Genomic DNA, 17,839 nt, shown 5'->3' with positions numbered 1-17,839 from the left:
GGGACCCGAGCAATTGTGCAAAATATGGAGTCAATTGATTTTCATCCGGATCTTGCCGGATTGTGTTCGAAATTTATGGTGAAATCAATATGCGGAAATATTCTATTCTGTAAAAGGTATCATGTTGCCCTACCGTAATGTTTAGCTCCAGATTCCTAAAGCGAACACCAAACGTCAAAATCAATTTAGGTAACCTATCCAAACAAATGTCCTGATCTCTGTTAGCAAGCACAACACCAGGCTAACGTTCAATCACGTCCAATAATCCCGTCCATTTATCTATCGGAAAGCCCAATAATCACTCCGTAATCGACATTGTCAGAATCAAATTGAGCAGATCGCAGCAACCCAAGAGGAAGTAATCTTCTACACAAAGCACCCTGCTTCACCGGCGATATAATAAATCAATCACCCTCAAGTGGCCAATATCATCGTTTTCTGTCACACGCCTGATCCGATCCGATTTTCTCACAATCTCGATTTGTCGGTACTCACCAGCAACCTGCCCCCCCTACTGCAACAACGTTTTTGATACGGTGGGTTGGTAATAATCCCTCATCCCAGAGCCCCATCCGAATATAGCAGCATGAAGTTGGAGAGGAAACAGCAGGCCTACCATTTCAGCCTGCTAAAATTGTTCCATTGTTTGTTTGATCTGCTTCCTGGGGTTTCCCGGTATGTTGTACATCCGGTCGTAGTACTTGACCTTCGTCACTGAGTGAAGTGGTAATTATATCGATTTCACAACTAGTTGGCAGTGAGTTTGCTAAATTTAAGACCGGAATCGAACCTTGGAACGCGGACTGCTGTGATCAATAAGCATAAATCTGTGGAATCTATTTTTTGTGGGATACAACAGTGACACACGCTTTCAGAGATCAACATTTAGTCGAGTTTTTGTGGCAGTTTCTTCAAGAAATGAGAAACCACTTGAGAAAGATTGGCTCTCCGTAGAGAAAGTAAGTTCACCTTTAGCGATATTTTTCTGTTCAATCAATTTGGTCAAGTTGTACGTACTTCAGTTGATTGGCTGTGTGAAGTGATGAGCTGAAGATAATTGAACTTGTTTTCTAATTTATCTCAAGTTCAATGAACACACTTTTTATGAGATATGAACATTCACTATTTAGATGTTTCGTTATACTTTACCACAACAAGCCAGTTCAAATGTAAAGCACAGAGAGTATTGTAATAATGTTATTGTCACTATTACAATCGATCGATTCCACCGTGGGAGGTGCTACAGTGTTAATGTTATTCGTACTTAATTATTTTCGACATCAGCAACGAAACGTGCGCCACCCCAAATATTCCCCAACTGATAGGCGATAGTGTTTTCTTCGATTGCCCTCGCCAGCCAGCAAAAAGGAAATCAAATAACAATTATCATTAGTGTCGAAATAATTAAATTAATCGCTGTTGCCGGGGTTCATTTTGATTGGCCCTTCGACAGTGCGCCGCGCCCTGGTGTTGCGTCAGTTCGAATTTCCACGTTCATTTGCCAGGTTTTGGCCCTCGTGTCGCTGATATGTGATAATTGGTTTAATTGATATCACTCTGATTCAATTGATAGCGACCTACCTACCGGTTTGAATGTCGTATTTCTCCGGGTGTTTTCTGTTTCGTGCATTTCCGGTGCTGTCAAGCGGTAAATGGATCTGTTTCAACTTCCCCTAACTGAGGTGTCGGATAACGTGTTGCTTTTCGATGGCAGTAAAAATGTCGTTCCAGCATAACGGTAGTAAAATCACTTCTCAAAAGTATCCATAAATTGTTTGCAAACTTCCCAATCATTCGTTCGCAATTACTTTTCGATTTGAATCCGTCGGAGTAGGCCGGGGTAGAAACGACACACTGAACCAGAAATGGGTATCTAATTTTTAGCGTAATGTGACAGTTGAAACCACACGCTTTCTAAAACAGTTTTCTATTTAATCGAAATATGATTAATTGCATATGTACATCTTACCCGTCAGTTCCCTTCGATTCAATCCCAAAGCGAAGCAACTGGTGGAAGTCGTAAAGCGCGCCCGTTTCGAGTATCGCGAATCCATACGTCTTGGTTGGGGTTGGTGTTTGAGCTTTGTATGGGATCGATTTACTGCCTGGATTGAATGCAAATATCATAATCTTTTTCTCCACGGTTCTGTGACATTTTTTACGACCGTGTGGTGGAACGTTTCGCGAGGGTGTTCTCTTTCAACGCGGAAAAGGATTTTTTCCCAATCGTGTTGATACTTATGCGTTATTGATGACGTTGTCGTGCTGAGTATTGAGATTTTTAGAGCGCATGGGTGGGGGCAATGTTTTGGTTGATAAAGGAGTTCCTGAATGGTATTGTTTCGATTGACTTCGCAGAATGTATATTGTTCTTTGGAATTTTTGGTGTCGATAAAACACATCTCGAAATCGTTTTCTTTGTTTTTATTCTCTGTGAAAAAGTTCGAATAATCAGAATTAAAACTTTGGTGAAGATGATAAATAATAAAAATAAAACAATCGTCAGAACGACGAATTATTTTTATCTACCATCATTCGGTGTCTAGTTAGACCAGCTGTCTCACTACCGCGTGGGCATATGAGTCCGCTACCATCTCACCGAAAAGGGCAGCAATAAAGCTGATAGGGCATGTAAACAGATAGAAATGAATGGGCGGGAAAGATTCTCTTTCGGTACGTGCACTGTAGCAATCTACGGTAAAGGTAAGCAACTGACAAGCTATGATTTACTCGATTCAAGGTCGTCGACGACCTTGATGGAGCACAGCCTACTTAGAGAGTTTGGTTTTAAAGCTATCCGTTGAGTCGGTGTTGAAGATCTCCGGTATAAACGAAGCACACGAAAGGTTCGACCTTCCAGTGTTACTTACGGTTAGAGATCTTTTTCTTCCTAAACAGCCAGTTTTAGTCTAGCCAGCTGACAACCAAGTACAGATATCTTGAAGGATTGTCACTGGAATCATACAATGGTGTCTCTCCACGGCTTCTTATAGGGAAGAACAATTTGTCGTCTAGCTCACGCCTTGAGAAGCGTAGATGGAGGTGAGACCGTACCAAAACGTGCGTTTAATTAATTGAGCTTTAGGAGTTGATCTTAGTGATTTGGTGTGTTAGGAATACTTCTTTGGAACGTAATCCCCCTTCTTTTGATGTATACTGAATTGGGATTAATCCACCTAAAAGTGAGATAGAAAATATATTTGTATGAGATGACATTTCGATTCTATTAGAAACACAGTGAAAAGTATTACAAGAAAAATACTAGTCACAACGGGCATCAACTGGCTTGTATGTAATAATTACTTTCCATGCATTATGTTTTGTATTTTGTGACAAAATACAAAACATGGCTTTTCCAACATAACTTTTTTGGTGATTTTTTTCTATACGTTAAATGTTCTAAAAATCATTGAAAGTGTCAAAGAACAAATGAGACCAGAACTCTTAGTTTATGTAATCTCAAACTTACGAGTTATTCATAAATCAACACGGTAACAAATGCTAATATAGTCGTGATTCGCAGGTTGGGCCACAGCCTCTGTCCAACTAATGAATTTGATTCGCTAGGTGGACTGACTGACAAATGCCAAAAACTCTTAGAAGGAGACGTTAATAGTGTAAATGCATCCGTTCACATTTCTAATAATTACTGTCTGGTAGATTGTCAAAGCAAATTTGACATGAGATTTTGGCGTTCTGAAGTTTTTTAGTTGGACAATGGTCCAACTAGCGGAACTAAACAGCGGTCCAAGAAAAAAGTGACCAACCTGCAAATCACGACTGTACTAAAAGATGCGCAAATTTTTTGACTGTCGTAAAAACCATAACAAAAAGGTGTAAGCCATTTTCATGCAACGATTGCGTGGTCAGAATTTCCATTAATTCTTATATTTTTCAAATTGCGTATAATCCTTCAAAATGCACACATTGAATGATTAAATATTTGAAATTAAAATTCGACTGAGTTGTAATATACACGTGAAAAATTTTTTCTGGCAAGTTTGGTCCTAAAATGCAACTCTGATTACGAAATCGTTTCGCGAAAATGTCATTTAATACTTTTGGTTGTGGTTCTTACTCCTGCAAATACTGTTAAAATTTGTGCACGTCTTATAGCATTAACATGTTAATTTTTTATATTTCGTAAATTTAAGATTAAAGAAACTTAGAGTTCTGGATTCATTTGTGTGCTTTGATACTTCCAATGATTTCCTAGAACATTTGACGAATAGAAAAAAATAAAAAAAAGTTATGTTGAAAAAGTCTTACTTATCTTGTCACAAAATACAAAACGTGCATTGCTGGAAAGTAATTTTTACATACAGGTAAGTTGATGCCTGTTGTAACTAGTATTTTTTCTTGTAGTACTTTTCACTGTCTTTCTAATAGAATCGCAATGTCTTCAACATATTTCCACATCTCCTAGTAATTGACGTTCAAAATGGCGGTATTTTTAAACTATTTTATTCAATAACTCTTAAGTTTTCAAATAAAAAATGTAGATGTTTTCGACAAATTTCTATAGTTTCTCAATTCCAACAACTTCTTAAAACATTTAAAGAATTGAAAAAAATTCAGAAAAAAGTTTTTAAATGATTTTTTGGGTGACTTCTACGAACAACGCGCTTTATCTCAACACCGTTACATTTTGGAGAAATTGCATGTTCAGGAAGTTTTCTCGTAGTAAAATTTTCTACATTCTTGCTTACATTCCAAAGAAGTATTCCTAACACACCAAATCACTAAAATCAACTCCTAGAGCACAATTAATTAAACCAGGGTGTCGACCCATTTCTGAAAATGAAATTCCCTGATTTTCCAGGTTTTTCCAGACCTTTTTATAAATTTGCCAGAGTGTTCAAATAAATCAAATTAAATTCACATTTTTCAATGTCTATCGTTTGAGCTTACAACCTGTAGTGCATTTAAGTTAGTTTTAAATATTTTGTATCTTCCATTTCAAATAAACCACTTTTGGTCTTTTAACTGCCATGTAATTTAAATATTTCCAAATCTTAACAAGTTTCATCCTCTAAATAAAATTAAATAAAAACATGTTTTCTAGATCACAAGGCCTGATTGTGACGAATCTTGGATCAATGCATTGCATACTCATCGTGGTTCTTCTGGAAATCACAGACCAACACACAACACTCGAAAACAATGCTCCGCCTAATATAACGGTTATTTTAAATATAGTTTTGGTTCGGGCTGTGGTCGTATTTGCGATAACGCCGCGCCTGGCATATGCACAAGTAAGCTGAGGATAGACCACTAGTGGAAAATTGTTACCAGGCCCGAGGGATGACCGACAAGCAAATGAGTGTATGGGACCGTGTATAAAAGGAGGAGCTAGTGTTCTGGAAAAAATAGCGGATTCACTTTTTAGGGATGAATTTTCTCATAGTGTTATGTACTTTAGTCTGTGTGGAAATGGTGATGAGTCTTGGATCTTCCGTTAAGTAGGCACCGTTTTAACATACTCTATCATATTCCAAATACCCTTGAAGGTGGTTGTAACCCATTCTTACGCCAATTTGCAATGTAAAGCTTGTTCGTGACAAAATATGGAAACCTAAAAACACATAGATCACTTGATATATTCAATCAAAAATGAAATATTTTTCACAAATATTGACGTATGGCTTTTTTTTATCTAAAAATACATAATTCGTTGACATGCTAAAGGCGCTTTCAAAAATGAGTCGAAAGAAATGCGTATTAGAAATAATATGTGCGGTCCAAACGAAAATCAAAAGATATCTCATTGGAATAGTTCTAAAAAGCTTGGCAAATCGGCAAGCTCTGTTCACACTGTTTCCAAAACGTCTAATACTCGATTGCCATCAGCTACATATAAAAGAAATGCAAAATACAATCTTAAGAAACGACCAAATGGGTTCGATAGTGAGATAAACATTCTGTTCGTACACTAATAAAATAATAATAAAATAAAAACGTCAAATGTGTTTGTGCATAATTCGAAGCATCATTAAGGAACGAAGTCATTGAAGGTTTTGATTATTCCGAATTATAGTGATAGGCTGAATATGAGGGCTCAACACTTCTTCGAAAATTGTAACGTGGATATTCTACCAATTTTTCCTGTGTGACAATGGATTACAAAACTTGGACGTAGAAGACTTCAACCAAGCTTCATGGCGTGAAACGAAATGAAGTATTGTTGTTGTTGTTGTTATTTATTAAGGCTTTAACCGTTAAGGTCATTCGCCGTTAAAATTTGTATGTCACATATCATTTATCATCAATTTCATAAGGTATTTTGAGTTGGATGTTGAATTATTGTGCTGATCAATGGAGTAATTCATCGGTGGTCGTGTTGATTGAATATCACTTGGCGGGCTCCCTTTCTTACGCCCGGTTAGTATGCGGCGGATGATCGGTATTGTTCGCCGGGTTAGAAATGCCAACAGGTGAGTAGCTTTTTCTGTCCGTAGCTTTCATCGATCGGGGACCTGAGAAAAGGGATAAAGAGGCAGTAATTGTTCGAAAAGGTAGCTTTATGGGGAGTAGTTTCCTGAGAGTTGAATTGTGGGTCGCGGTGAGTCACCTCCTAATCCCAAACGTCAGTACGGAGGACCCACTGGTACAGTTGGTAGTGTGGTTCGGTCAGTAGAAGTTAGACGGTATTGTATATTTTGGCGTCTTTGAGGAAGAGCAGTATGGCCTCCTCTCTCGTTGGGTCGTTAGCCAACACATCTTTGATGCAGGTAGGTAGGTTATGGGCTCGACGAAGATCAGCGAGTTCGATGCAATTGACAAGCAGGTGTTCAATGGTCAGTCTTGTATTGCATGTGTTGCATATAGTGGGCTCGGTTCGGGATAGGTTATGGGCATGGCTAATCCTAGTATGTCCCACCCTCAGTCTGGAAAGTATTCGTTGCTCGTTCCTGTTGTCACGGTCCACCCATTTTTGTACTGTGTCTTTCACTTTGTGGAGGTAGCCGTGTGAGTTTCTCCACTGCCTCTGAAAATCAAGTAAGACGCTTTGTTTGAAGGCTCGGATGATGTCTAGTTTCGGAACCTCCTTGGTTAGAGCTCTTCTTGCGGTACGACCTAGTGCGGCAAGGTTATCGGCGTCTTCATTACCAGAAATCCCACTATGACCGGGTATCCAGCAAATAGTGGTTAATGGGTCGTCGTACATTTCTATCGCCTGCACGAAAGGGTGACGAGATTCTCCAGATTCCAATGCCGATATCACCGAGAGTGAGTCAGAGCAGATGACTGTTGCAATTCCTTCTGGTTTCCTTGATAAAGCCAATGCTATCGCAGCAGCTTCGGCTGAAAATACAGAGCATGTCGGCGGTAAGTGGAATGCGAGGCCAGCTCCGATGCCACTCACACCCACTCCGACGTTCCTGTCCGTCTTAGATCCGTCAGTAAAAAGTTTGACGTGGTTCGAAAAGCAGCGATCGATGAGCTGGTAGTATGCGGCCCGAGCAATTTCGGGGGCCGCTCCCGCTCCGACGGATCGGGCAAGAGTAGTGTCGATGTTGGGGGGTCTGATATTCCATGGTCGGTGCCATACCCAATGAAGGCGAGCCAGCGGAGGTAAAGGAAATGTAGAGAATTCTTCGTGGATGGCCTTAGCAGTTCGCAAAATACTACAGTCTTCTTCTCCGGAGGTTCTCTCTAAGAAGCCGAGTGCCCGCCGTAGTGCCACCAAGGCTATCGTCCAGCGGAATGGAAGGACGCCGGCCTCCATACAGGCACTTTCTGCCGGTGTGCTGGGGAGTAAGTTTGATGCGGCACGGATGGATCCATGGAAGAGCGGTGCAAGAATGTTGATCATTCCCGGGATGTTACGGCACGTAATTTCGATGCCGTAATAAAGACGGCTGTTGATGAGCGAGTTGCTGATATTTAGGGCTAATTGTCGGTTGCATTTCGGGTGTCGTGTGCAAATAGTGCGGGTCAGTCTTTTTCGACTCTCGCAATCTTTCTTGAGTTTGCGGAAATGTGGCATGAAAGTAAGCATTCGATCCAGTGTGATACCAAGTATCCTGGGTTCTTTACGAAACGGGATAACGGTATCGTCTATACGTATTGGCCTATCGTATGCCCGATGGTGAGAGGTGCAACAATGGGAGATAAAGCTTTTACTGATGGAGATCCGAAAACCAACGGACAACGCCCACTGGCGTACAGCGTTAACGGCCGCCTGCAGCTTGATTCGAATTCTGCCGATCGTTTTCCCGGTCACAAGCAATACTATGTCGTCAGCGTACAGGAATATGAATACTCCCTCAGGGAGAACAGAGAACAGAGACTGCATGCTTATTAGAAATAAGGTTACCGACAGGACAGATCCTTGGGGTACGCCGTTCTCCTCGGGAAACAGGTCAGACTGGCTGCCGCCCACCCCAACTCGGAAATTTCGGTTTGATAGAAAACGCTGAACATAGTGACCGAGGTTTCCACGGATTTCCCAGCCGGAAATGAAGTATTAAAGTAATTCTGAACGATAGAGAAGTCTAAGTTTCTCAAGAAATAATTGGTTAAGCAGGTCTTCTGCAACAGTGGGTGAACCAGTAAAAACTTCATACCAACAGGAGGGTAGCCCAGAATATCTTCTAAGAATATTGTTTACAGAAACGGTTTTAACCACTTCTGTGCAGTAATAATCCGCTTTTTATGTTCTGGTTAGATTTGGATTCTTCTTTTTAACCTCCCGGAAGTCGCGCTAGTGCACTGAGTGCACGCTGCTCTGAAAATCTAGCGAAATCGTCTGAGCGCACCAGCGGCTGCTCGTTCAGTGGGCCATTTACGCGACTTCCGGAGGGTTAATAATGATTGCGTTGTTGATACGTAATCATCCAGCACTTTTTCACAACTTTAAAATAGGGGCATAATTCAAGAAAATGTCGAATAATCACAAGAAAAAACAGACAGGTCTGCGAACAAATTATAGATACCGGTTTTTGATAAGTTTACTTGTGATTTGAGACAAACTGTTTTTTAGTCTCTCATTTGCCTGCCATTTCCCACCAATTCGTCATTTCAGAAATTAAGTACCCTCTAAACTGCCGTTGAGATCGTATTCGTCCCATGTTCTATGAGATTCCCTCTATACATAAGACAATTATGCGTTGAACGGCAGCGAAAAGGTCAGTTGGAAATTCCATCTTGGAGTATAATAAATACAAACAAATAAATAAATAAAGCGATTTTTAATGCAATCTGTCAATAGCAGCACGTTGTGAGATGAGTGAAGCTTCGCAGCAAAAGGGAGACAAACTTCGGTTAAATACACTATTTGTTGATTTTAAATATTGTCGTATCCGCCTGTCTGTTAGCGGAAGGTGATATTGAAACTGGAGCTTGCGGAAGTCATCTTCATACAGTTCTATTATATACGGAAACCCATATTGAAAACGTTGAATTGTTAAGCGGAGTTGAGTTTTTAACCATTAGGTAACGACATAGTACGCGAGTACCTTTCCAGATTTCAATTAAAATTACTATGTGCTTTCCATAACTAGAACCTGAAACTTGGAGACATCATAGTACATCACTAGGCATAAATTTTAGTGAGATAAAATTGAAGATGTAGTAAGTGGGCTTGAGGGGAACGTTTTGGTTGTTTCTATCGCATAGCAGACTGACAGGGTAATGGTCATTACCATTGTAATATTAAACTTATTCAAATATTCGTAGATGGTTTGGAATCAGGAAGTCATCTACTTTTTTAAACCTGCTATAAGGAATCGTATGAGATATTGTTTCCGGACACCCGGTTCTGGAGGTGTGTCCCAGCATTGAAATACTATTTGTAAATTTCAAAGAATCCTAGCAATATGGATGTCAAAAATCTTGGGTTTGCCACAGAGATTGTTAACAATCGTCATGGGACTATCTGATAATTTGACCCCGGAGCGGTCTTCACAACTTTATTTAGTTTCTTAATAATTCTGTCTGTTTTATACTTAGCCAGTGAGCGCAGCAGAAAAATGACTTCAGCTGCAGACAAAAAACAGGGGCAGCCAACGTGCGCGAATAAGAAGTATGAAAGCTCTGCGTTACCTAATGCCGCTATGGACTAGCACTGACACGAGTGGAATTGAGTTGCGCTTAGAATTAACTCGATGGTTAGTACATGAAAGAACTTGAATAAAACAAGTTTACGCCGTTGAGAATTATTTGATTACAAACCCCATTTGGCCATATAAGCAAAAAATAAGCTGCCGCAAAACAAGAGATCAACTACAATGCGATATACTGTTATTCAGTCATGAAGACATTTCAAGAATCGGCATTTTTTTAAAGATTTTATTTGCTTTATTATTTTGGAAATGCAACTAGATTATCAACAATATGTTCGATTTAATAGGCATAATTACTCTACCACTCTGTATCTCTAACATTATTGACCCATCTTTTTCGTCTACAATTTGTAAACATAAAAAATCGGTTCGGCCAAGCTAATGCATTGAGCCATGTCAATATAAACGGCCTGTGCACACCAAGCGTACTTATATGTATTTACCTTACAGAGTCAGAAGAATCACAACAAGGCCTCCGATAAATCAATTTGGCATCCATATTAAATACATCGAAGACCCGTTTTCATCAGCCACTTTGGTGTAACTTCGCTTGACAAAATGGGGGCAATGACAAAACATATTTATATATTTTCTTTTTTAAGCCGAGGCTGTGAAAATATTTAATATTATTCCGTATACATAGTCTCATAACCAAGGATGCAAAATGCCTACCTTTTCTGCGGCTGTATTTTTTATGCCTACATTCTCATTTCTCTTTTGACGCTGCCGTCGTTCGCTATTGCAGGACGCCCAGCGCTGTACGGCAGTCTGTAAGCAAAGCAGTAACATGACAAAGAAATACTGCCCCCAGTACAGCCACCAGACTCGAGCGGTACAGCTTCTCTTTCCTTATTTTACACTTTTTAATATTTTTAATCTATTCAATATTTTCAATCACAAACGACGGTAATAAATGCCCTTCGTTTACGCCACGACCGGCATCATCGCTTTCGTGTGCGGGCCTCTCCCTTTGACTACGCAGAGAAAAGTGTACAAAGCGAGAGAACAAACTTTACTACGCCACACTCTCACCACGCAGTCGGAGTACAGCAGCAAAACAAAAATGTATTCTACTGCTCTACGGGAAAATGTACTCGGTTTGGCTACCGTTCTGGCAAGAGCTGTAGTGATGCGTCGCTGTAGCGAGTTGTACGGCTTGTGCAAATGTAAATATACCGAAAAAAAAAGTAGTTTACCAGTACCTTTGGCATCCCTGCTCATAACTCTGGCTGGTTAACGAAATCGGGTCGAAAAGCTGACAAAATTAGGGGCTGATAAAAACGGGTTTTCGCTGTATTACATATGAGTCATTCCACGTCAGATCTACAACCAATTTTGTTTTTGCAATCTTTAGCTGAAAATTGTTCACACTAAGTTTTGTTTCTGATGAATATGATTCTTTTTTTCAGTTTATGCGTTTATGAAATTTTGAATTTTATTGAATTGAATATTTTTCAATCACAGATAACTCAGAAACACTTAACAGTACACTCAAATTTCGTTACAATTCTGTATTCAGCATACCACTGTATGAAAAAGGCCAAAAAGGGGGCAGCGGACCCGTAGGCAATCACACCTACTCAGTATCCGCTGGAATCAAAGAATCTTCTACTCAGAATCTATTCAATTTGTAGAAAATATATTTAATAATAAAAGTTGCGTTTTCGCATGAGCTCACCGCAATTTTTTTTGCAATGTATAGAAGCAATTTTTGACAAAGTTGAGCCAAAAACATTTTGTTATAATTTTTTGAAATCATTTATAATTATATTGCGAAGATTCGGTAGAAATTTCGGATTGGATCTCCAAGTACTTTACGAGATAATACAATTATGACAGGTCTGTCACCGGTCGTTTAGTGTAAAATTGGCTTGTTTTCAGTTTATACTGTAATATCTCGCATAGTATTCTGATATCCACTCCAGATTCTTTCACAAAAAAAAAATTAAACATTATTCTTAATATTTAAAATCGGCCCAACTTAAAAAAATCAATTTGTTTATAATAATTACAGATTTCATAAGTTATATAACAAAAAATATTTTTTTATGTTTTTTTTCGGTAAGCTCATGCAAAAACAACTTTTTGTAAATAATATTTTTTTTCATGCATCAAATACATTCCGTGTTATCAGTGACTGAAAAATGTTCGATTTTATAAACCTCAAAAGTTAAAAATTTAATAACTTGAAAAAATATCATATTCAGCCAAAACAAAAAATAGGGTTACTGTGCCCTAATTCTTCTTAGCACCGCTATTCATCCTACCCATTTGAACACATTAGTTAGACCAGTATCTACTCTCTATTCAGCGCATTGGCTCAAATGGTAGGACGAATAAGGGTGCGTTGTACTCGACTTTTCGCTTTGCTCAAACGGGAGTATTTTACATTTTCCAGGCGAGATTTTTTATTGTACTGCTTCTTAGGAACGAAGCAAAGATGTTGATACCGATTTAAGAGCATTCCAATCACTGAAAGCCGAGTTATCCGCGAAAGAGTGTGATATCCCGAGTAATGAGATGAATAAGGGCTCGTCTACCCTACGTGTAAATTATTTTTAGCTAAAGAATGCAAGAAAAAAATTTCGAAGGAATTCAAATTTTGGTTGTAAATCTGACGGGGGATGACCCATACAACCATTGTTGTGAGAAGTTGTAATTATGAGATAGATCAAATATTGTTATTCTCCCTAGTATAAAATGTGTTGAGGGGAGTAAGTGCGTTCAACTGAATATTTGAGCCAATACTTTCCAGTCGCATTTATAAAAAATAAACACAAATTTCTCCCTGATTTGAATACAAATTCCCTGAAAATTCCAGGTTTTTCCAGGTCAAATAGAATTCCCTGATTCTCTCAAAAAATTCTCAAATATTGCTTGATTTTCCGCCGTCCCCTTAAGAAGTTGCTTTACAAGAACATGCAAAATATTCTTGGGTTTAGTTCAACAGTGAATTTAGATAAATTTAAGTGTTTACAAAGTCCATATATTCGTGTCTTCTTTTCGCGCGGTGGTCAGCTATTCTCGTCCGCGTCCCTTATCATCTATTTTTATGATGTGATTCATCAACAGGGCTATCTTAAGAGCTTGAGCTTGCGAGAGCTTGTGCGACCACCCCTGGCTGCTACTCCGTTATTGATCGGGATTAGCTGAAGTTGCACAGGGAATCAGTAGATAATTATGCTTGGGATTAGCGAAACATCTTTCAATGTGCAACTCCTGGTAATCCTAAAGTGTTTCTGATCAATACCGGCGCCGGCCAGGCCCGAACGTAGGTCACGGAAGGAAAGGGAAGGAATTGTTAGTCCGATACTTGCTTTTGCTAGAGGCCGTATATACTACTGCGCACTCCACAAGTATCACGGGAGGAGGATATTTGTGTTAGTAGAGTATAGAAGTTGGATATACTTCTACTTTCCCGACGCCAGAGAGGTGATTCCACTACCTGGACTAGATACCAATTTCTTCTTCTATCTTAAAACCTCCAAAAACCTTCGTTATGCGACTATTTTATTTACCGATCTTATCTTATTACAAATTAGTAGTAGGTTCACTTTTACTATTTTTAAAATTGCTCGTATGTAATTTTAAATGTTTGTTAATTTGATGGCATTGTAAGAGAACTCGTTTCTGCCGGGTGATATCAATCGAGCTGGCATTTCGTTGGACTGAGCAAACTAATTTCTTTATTTGTTTAGAGTTTATTTAAACAACTAGGGAACTAATCCATAGGGAATCAATGTGGGGAATACGCATGATCTTGTCTGAGTGGAATTATGATTGTTGAATCATGTATGAGGGTTATGAATTGACAGCATCTTTTTACGGGACAAATTTATCCTTTGGAGTTTCCAGATAAGTAGAACGACATTTTACTCAACAAAAACTTTGTAGCATCTACGCTTAGGTAAAACTGGGACACAAAATGAGTAAGCTTATATTTCAATGGAATAGTAGTTTCCTCTACTACTGATGTGTTCAATACTTCTCCTCCATAATCAAGGCCGCATGTAATTTCCGATCTATCTTTTAAATCCTGTTCGAATGAATTTTTATTTGCAGAGGCGCGAGGATCTGTGCACCCTGTGCATCTACGATTTACGTCTTCAAAATCGCCGCGAAATATCATTCTAACTGGCTTTAAACTATTCACACATTCTTATCTGGCGAACACGATAGCTCAAAAACTAATCAACGAATGGACTTGATTTTTTTACAAGAATGCACAGCATGTGTAGCCTTTCGATGAACCACAGAAAACTGAATAAAAAGAATTCTCTCCCTATTATTTTGACGAAAAGTCAGCAAATTTTACAGTAAAATCAAGATCAAGAGTTATCGTGTTCGCCGCGGCGCTCTTCGACGTGGAAATGGTTGGACGTCTACTCTTGGAACGTTCGTATGTGTGGCTCTTCGTGACAGAATAAGAAACTTAATAGAGATCGAGAAGATACTAGCACCAATATACCATGGAACAATTAGGCTAACCTCCAACCTTTTCCCTGACACGCCAGCAGAGGCAGCATGCGTCGAAGCAGGAGTTTTGTCATTCCGCTGGATAGCGGCAATGGCAAGATTACGAAGAGCACTCAGCTTTTTCGAACAAACAACCGGAGACGATGACAGTGTGATGTGTGATATTGCTGAATAAACGTACAACAGCTACACACAAAAAAAACAAAGCGATAGCAAACGTGCTAAAAATGGAGTTCATAACCTTATTCAACAGGAAGTGCATCCTCTTTTTCACAGACGGATTGTTATTTGAGGAAGAAGTCGGAATGGGTATCAGTACTGGCCCTTCTGTTACAACCAGCATGCTCCGTATTTCTGGCTGAGGTGGCGGCAATTACAGTAGCTCCAGTTCCGTTTCTCATCTTGCACAGTTCAGAAGCTAAAAATCGCCCTGCTGCTATAGAAGGGCAAGCAATCAAATTTACCCGTGCGCCGCTTCGTCTAGCAAAATTCGATTCCTACTACCTAGTGTGTGTAACGTGAACAAACAGTTAGTAACAATGTCAAGCCAGTTTATTTCCCGATTCGGACAAACTGTGTTGATAAGACCATCGATTCGTGAAGTGGAGCAATTGTTGAAGGTAAACATGAAGCTCAACTTAGCAGAAGTTAATTCTGTGCAATTCCACCATCTACATCCTGAGTTACTGATTATGTTAAAAAACATTACCCAAACAGAATCATTTGCTGCGCTGAACAGCTTGAAACACGTTGTCGAATGTAATGACATTCTATGTGGAATTCCAACACACATATACAATGACACTATTGAAGTTAAGCTACATGACCTGTCAAAATACGGTAAAGTGGAAAGCGTCAAGGAAGATACTTGGAGGAACTTCTTCCCATGCCTCCGCAACAGAGTTTGTTTGGCGATAATGCGTCCGACAAAACCTATCCACTCATATCTGACCATCCAATGCAAATCAACAGGTGTTTCATTTAATCAGCGAACATTAGTCACGCACCCAGGGCAGATTCCAAGGTGCCAGTTCTGTGATTAGCCGCTACACCACACTAAACCTTGCTCGGAGGAGGCCAAAAATTTCCATCTGTAACGACCAAGACCGGTATACAATCATCGTATACTAAACCACGACCAGTTGTTAAATCAACGACTGCAAACCGGGCTTAATACCACTGAACCAACTGCCGTTACGAACAGCAAAGTTACAAGGATTATACCAAATGTTTCCAAACCTACAACCAACACCACAGCAAAAGAATCCGATGCCGATGAAGACCGATCTACAGCAGCGACCCGTGAGCACAAAAAAATAAATAATAACACTTAACCATGAGCAACAACAACATTGACAAGAACAACGCAACTAATGTTTCACCGCCATGGAAGAGGATCTCAACACGCAGCAACAGGCTGCATCAACAAAACCCGATGGCCAGGCATTTTGAAAACTAACTTTTATTTTTTTCATATTGATAAAATAAAGTCACGCGGCTCAGTTATGCTATCGCATTGAGCCGCGTTAAATAAACAAAAGAAGAAGAAAAAATGCAGTATCTATAGCAGCGATTCTCAAAAACGGTAATATTTTCGGATTTCCTATCAGTATTAATAGTCACAGAAACTGGACAATCTAAGCATCTCTTTGTCCAGAAAATAGAAAATTCGTTGAATAACTTCACTATAGCGTGCTGGATTTCGGAGCCGATAGATTGGTAGTTCAGGGAAGAACGTCAGAAGACTGCTGTTCAAAGAAGTGCCAGCGAATTTTGCTTACAAAAATTTCCAGTGGACATCTACAAAAAAGGGGAACCAAAAAGGTGAAGAAACAGAGATATCAGAATCGAGTAGAAGGTTATATTTCGACTAAGAGTATAGGACAAACCAAGCTGACCCCCGCTTACTGTAATTCGAGAGATGATGTAAAATTCGTCCAGCCGTGGAACCCATCGTAGCACCTCCGGAACACATACGGCATATCATCTTCAATAAGAATGAGTTTATCGAATGATTCCGATCAAGAGAAGACAGTGCTGTGCTGTCGACAAAATCTGATAAATTACCAACTCCTGAAAAAGTTACTATACACGACAAGAAACAATGCATCCAAAAAGGTAGACTCAAGTAGTATCGAAGCTGCAACACATCAACGAATGACGGCTTTGTAACCGAAAACACTATAAATAAACATATCCATAAAATTAAACTTTCTGTTATAAATCCGCACCGTATTTCTCCCGCTACCTTACCGACAAAATATGTTACTCTACAATAAAAATAAATAAAATAAATAAAACTATGAGTTCATAAAAGTCGCCATTGTTCGTCAATAATGGGCTAAAGCAGTTACTAGACGTAGTAGGCGAGTTATAGAAACAAACAGACACTGGTGATGCGTCGTTGTTAATTATAACGGACCATGATTCAAGATCCGAATCTAGATCTACCTCTGGCAAGTTTAATTGAAACATGACATTTATTCAGATAAAACGGAGGGACACAAATTTGTAACTTCATCGGTATTAAGTCGACCAACGCTTCCTTCCGTCATGGAGTCCTCGAGACGGAATCCTTTTATCACTTTCCTAACCCATAGGCTGAGACGGAAAATAGGGTAGAAGTATCATTCTTCGCTCCCTCCCTAATTTTCGCCCCCCTTGCAAAACAATTACAAATAATTCTATCTGCTTTACGATCTGGACCTCCGCTTGCGACTATTACTGAAAAACAAACCAAGTCGAATAGAATGTGAAAACTGCCCTATTTTAAACAAAAATATTTCATAACGTATTTTTAATCGTGAATAAAGTAGTACCTGTAGAGCACTTATTTTCCTGAAAACAAAAAATGGTGATAATTTTTTATCGTGGGGAAAGTTATATAAATGTTGTGAGTAAGCGTTTGAATATTCAATAGTAATGTTTTTCAGCATTGCAGGAATACATGTCAACGCACATCCGCGATTATTACCTTTATTCAATTAAGTTTGAACAATTTTAAAACGTGGCGAAAATTAACGCAAGATGAAACTCAATTCTAATCTTCGCCCCTGGCGAAATCCCATATAGCGTTCTTTTCTTCGTATGGGTTTCTATCTTCGCCCCGTTCCACAGTGGTCCCAAAGTAGACTATTGATTTTAGCTAAGTGATGTCTTTAAGGAAATTTCTTGAAATAAAACGCTCTTTCTTTCAATCACATCGGATCGTTGACTAATCGTCGCTGTTGTGCTATCTTATGACAAGCGCCATTTTGCACATTTCGAGAAAAACGATTTTTAAAGTTTGAGATTGA

At 39.2% G+C, this 17,839-nt stretch overlaps 1 protein-coding gene across 1 annotated transcript; it reads right to left on the bottom strand.

The window, feature by feature from the left end:
• Positions 1–6,640: 6,640 nt before the first annotated feature.
• On the bottom strand, positions 6,641–8,299 carry LOC131681121 (uncharacterized). Its single transcript, XM_058961831.1, has one exon. It carries the CDS (start codon positions 8,297–8,299, stop codon positions 6,641–6,643), a length of 1,659 nt encoding a protein of 552 aa, XP_058817814.1.
• Positions 8,300–17,839: the final 9,540 nt, after the last annotated feature.

Source organism: Topomyia yanbarensis, chromosome 2 (genome assembly GCF_030247195.1).
Source record: "Topomyia yanbarensis strain Yona2022 chromosome 2, ASM3024719v1, whole genome shotgun sequence".
In the NCBI taxonomy this organism is placed as follows: domain Eukaryota; kingdom Metazoa; phylum Arthropoda; class Insecta; order Diptera; family Culicidae; genus Topomyia; species Topomyia yanbarensis.
This window is presented reverse-complemented; position numbering and strand designations above follow the sequence as displayed.

What these genes read in the sequence shown, in the direction of transcription:
- LOC131681121 (XM_058961831.1), bottom strand. Translation starts at nt 8,299, where the DNA reads ATGCAGTCTCTGTTCTCTGTTCTCCCTGAGGGAGTATTCATATTCCTG.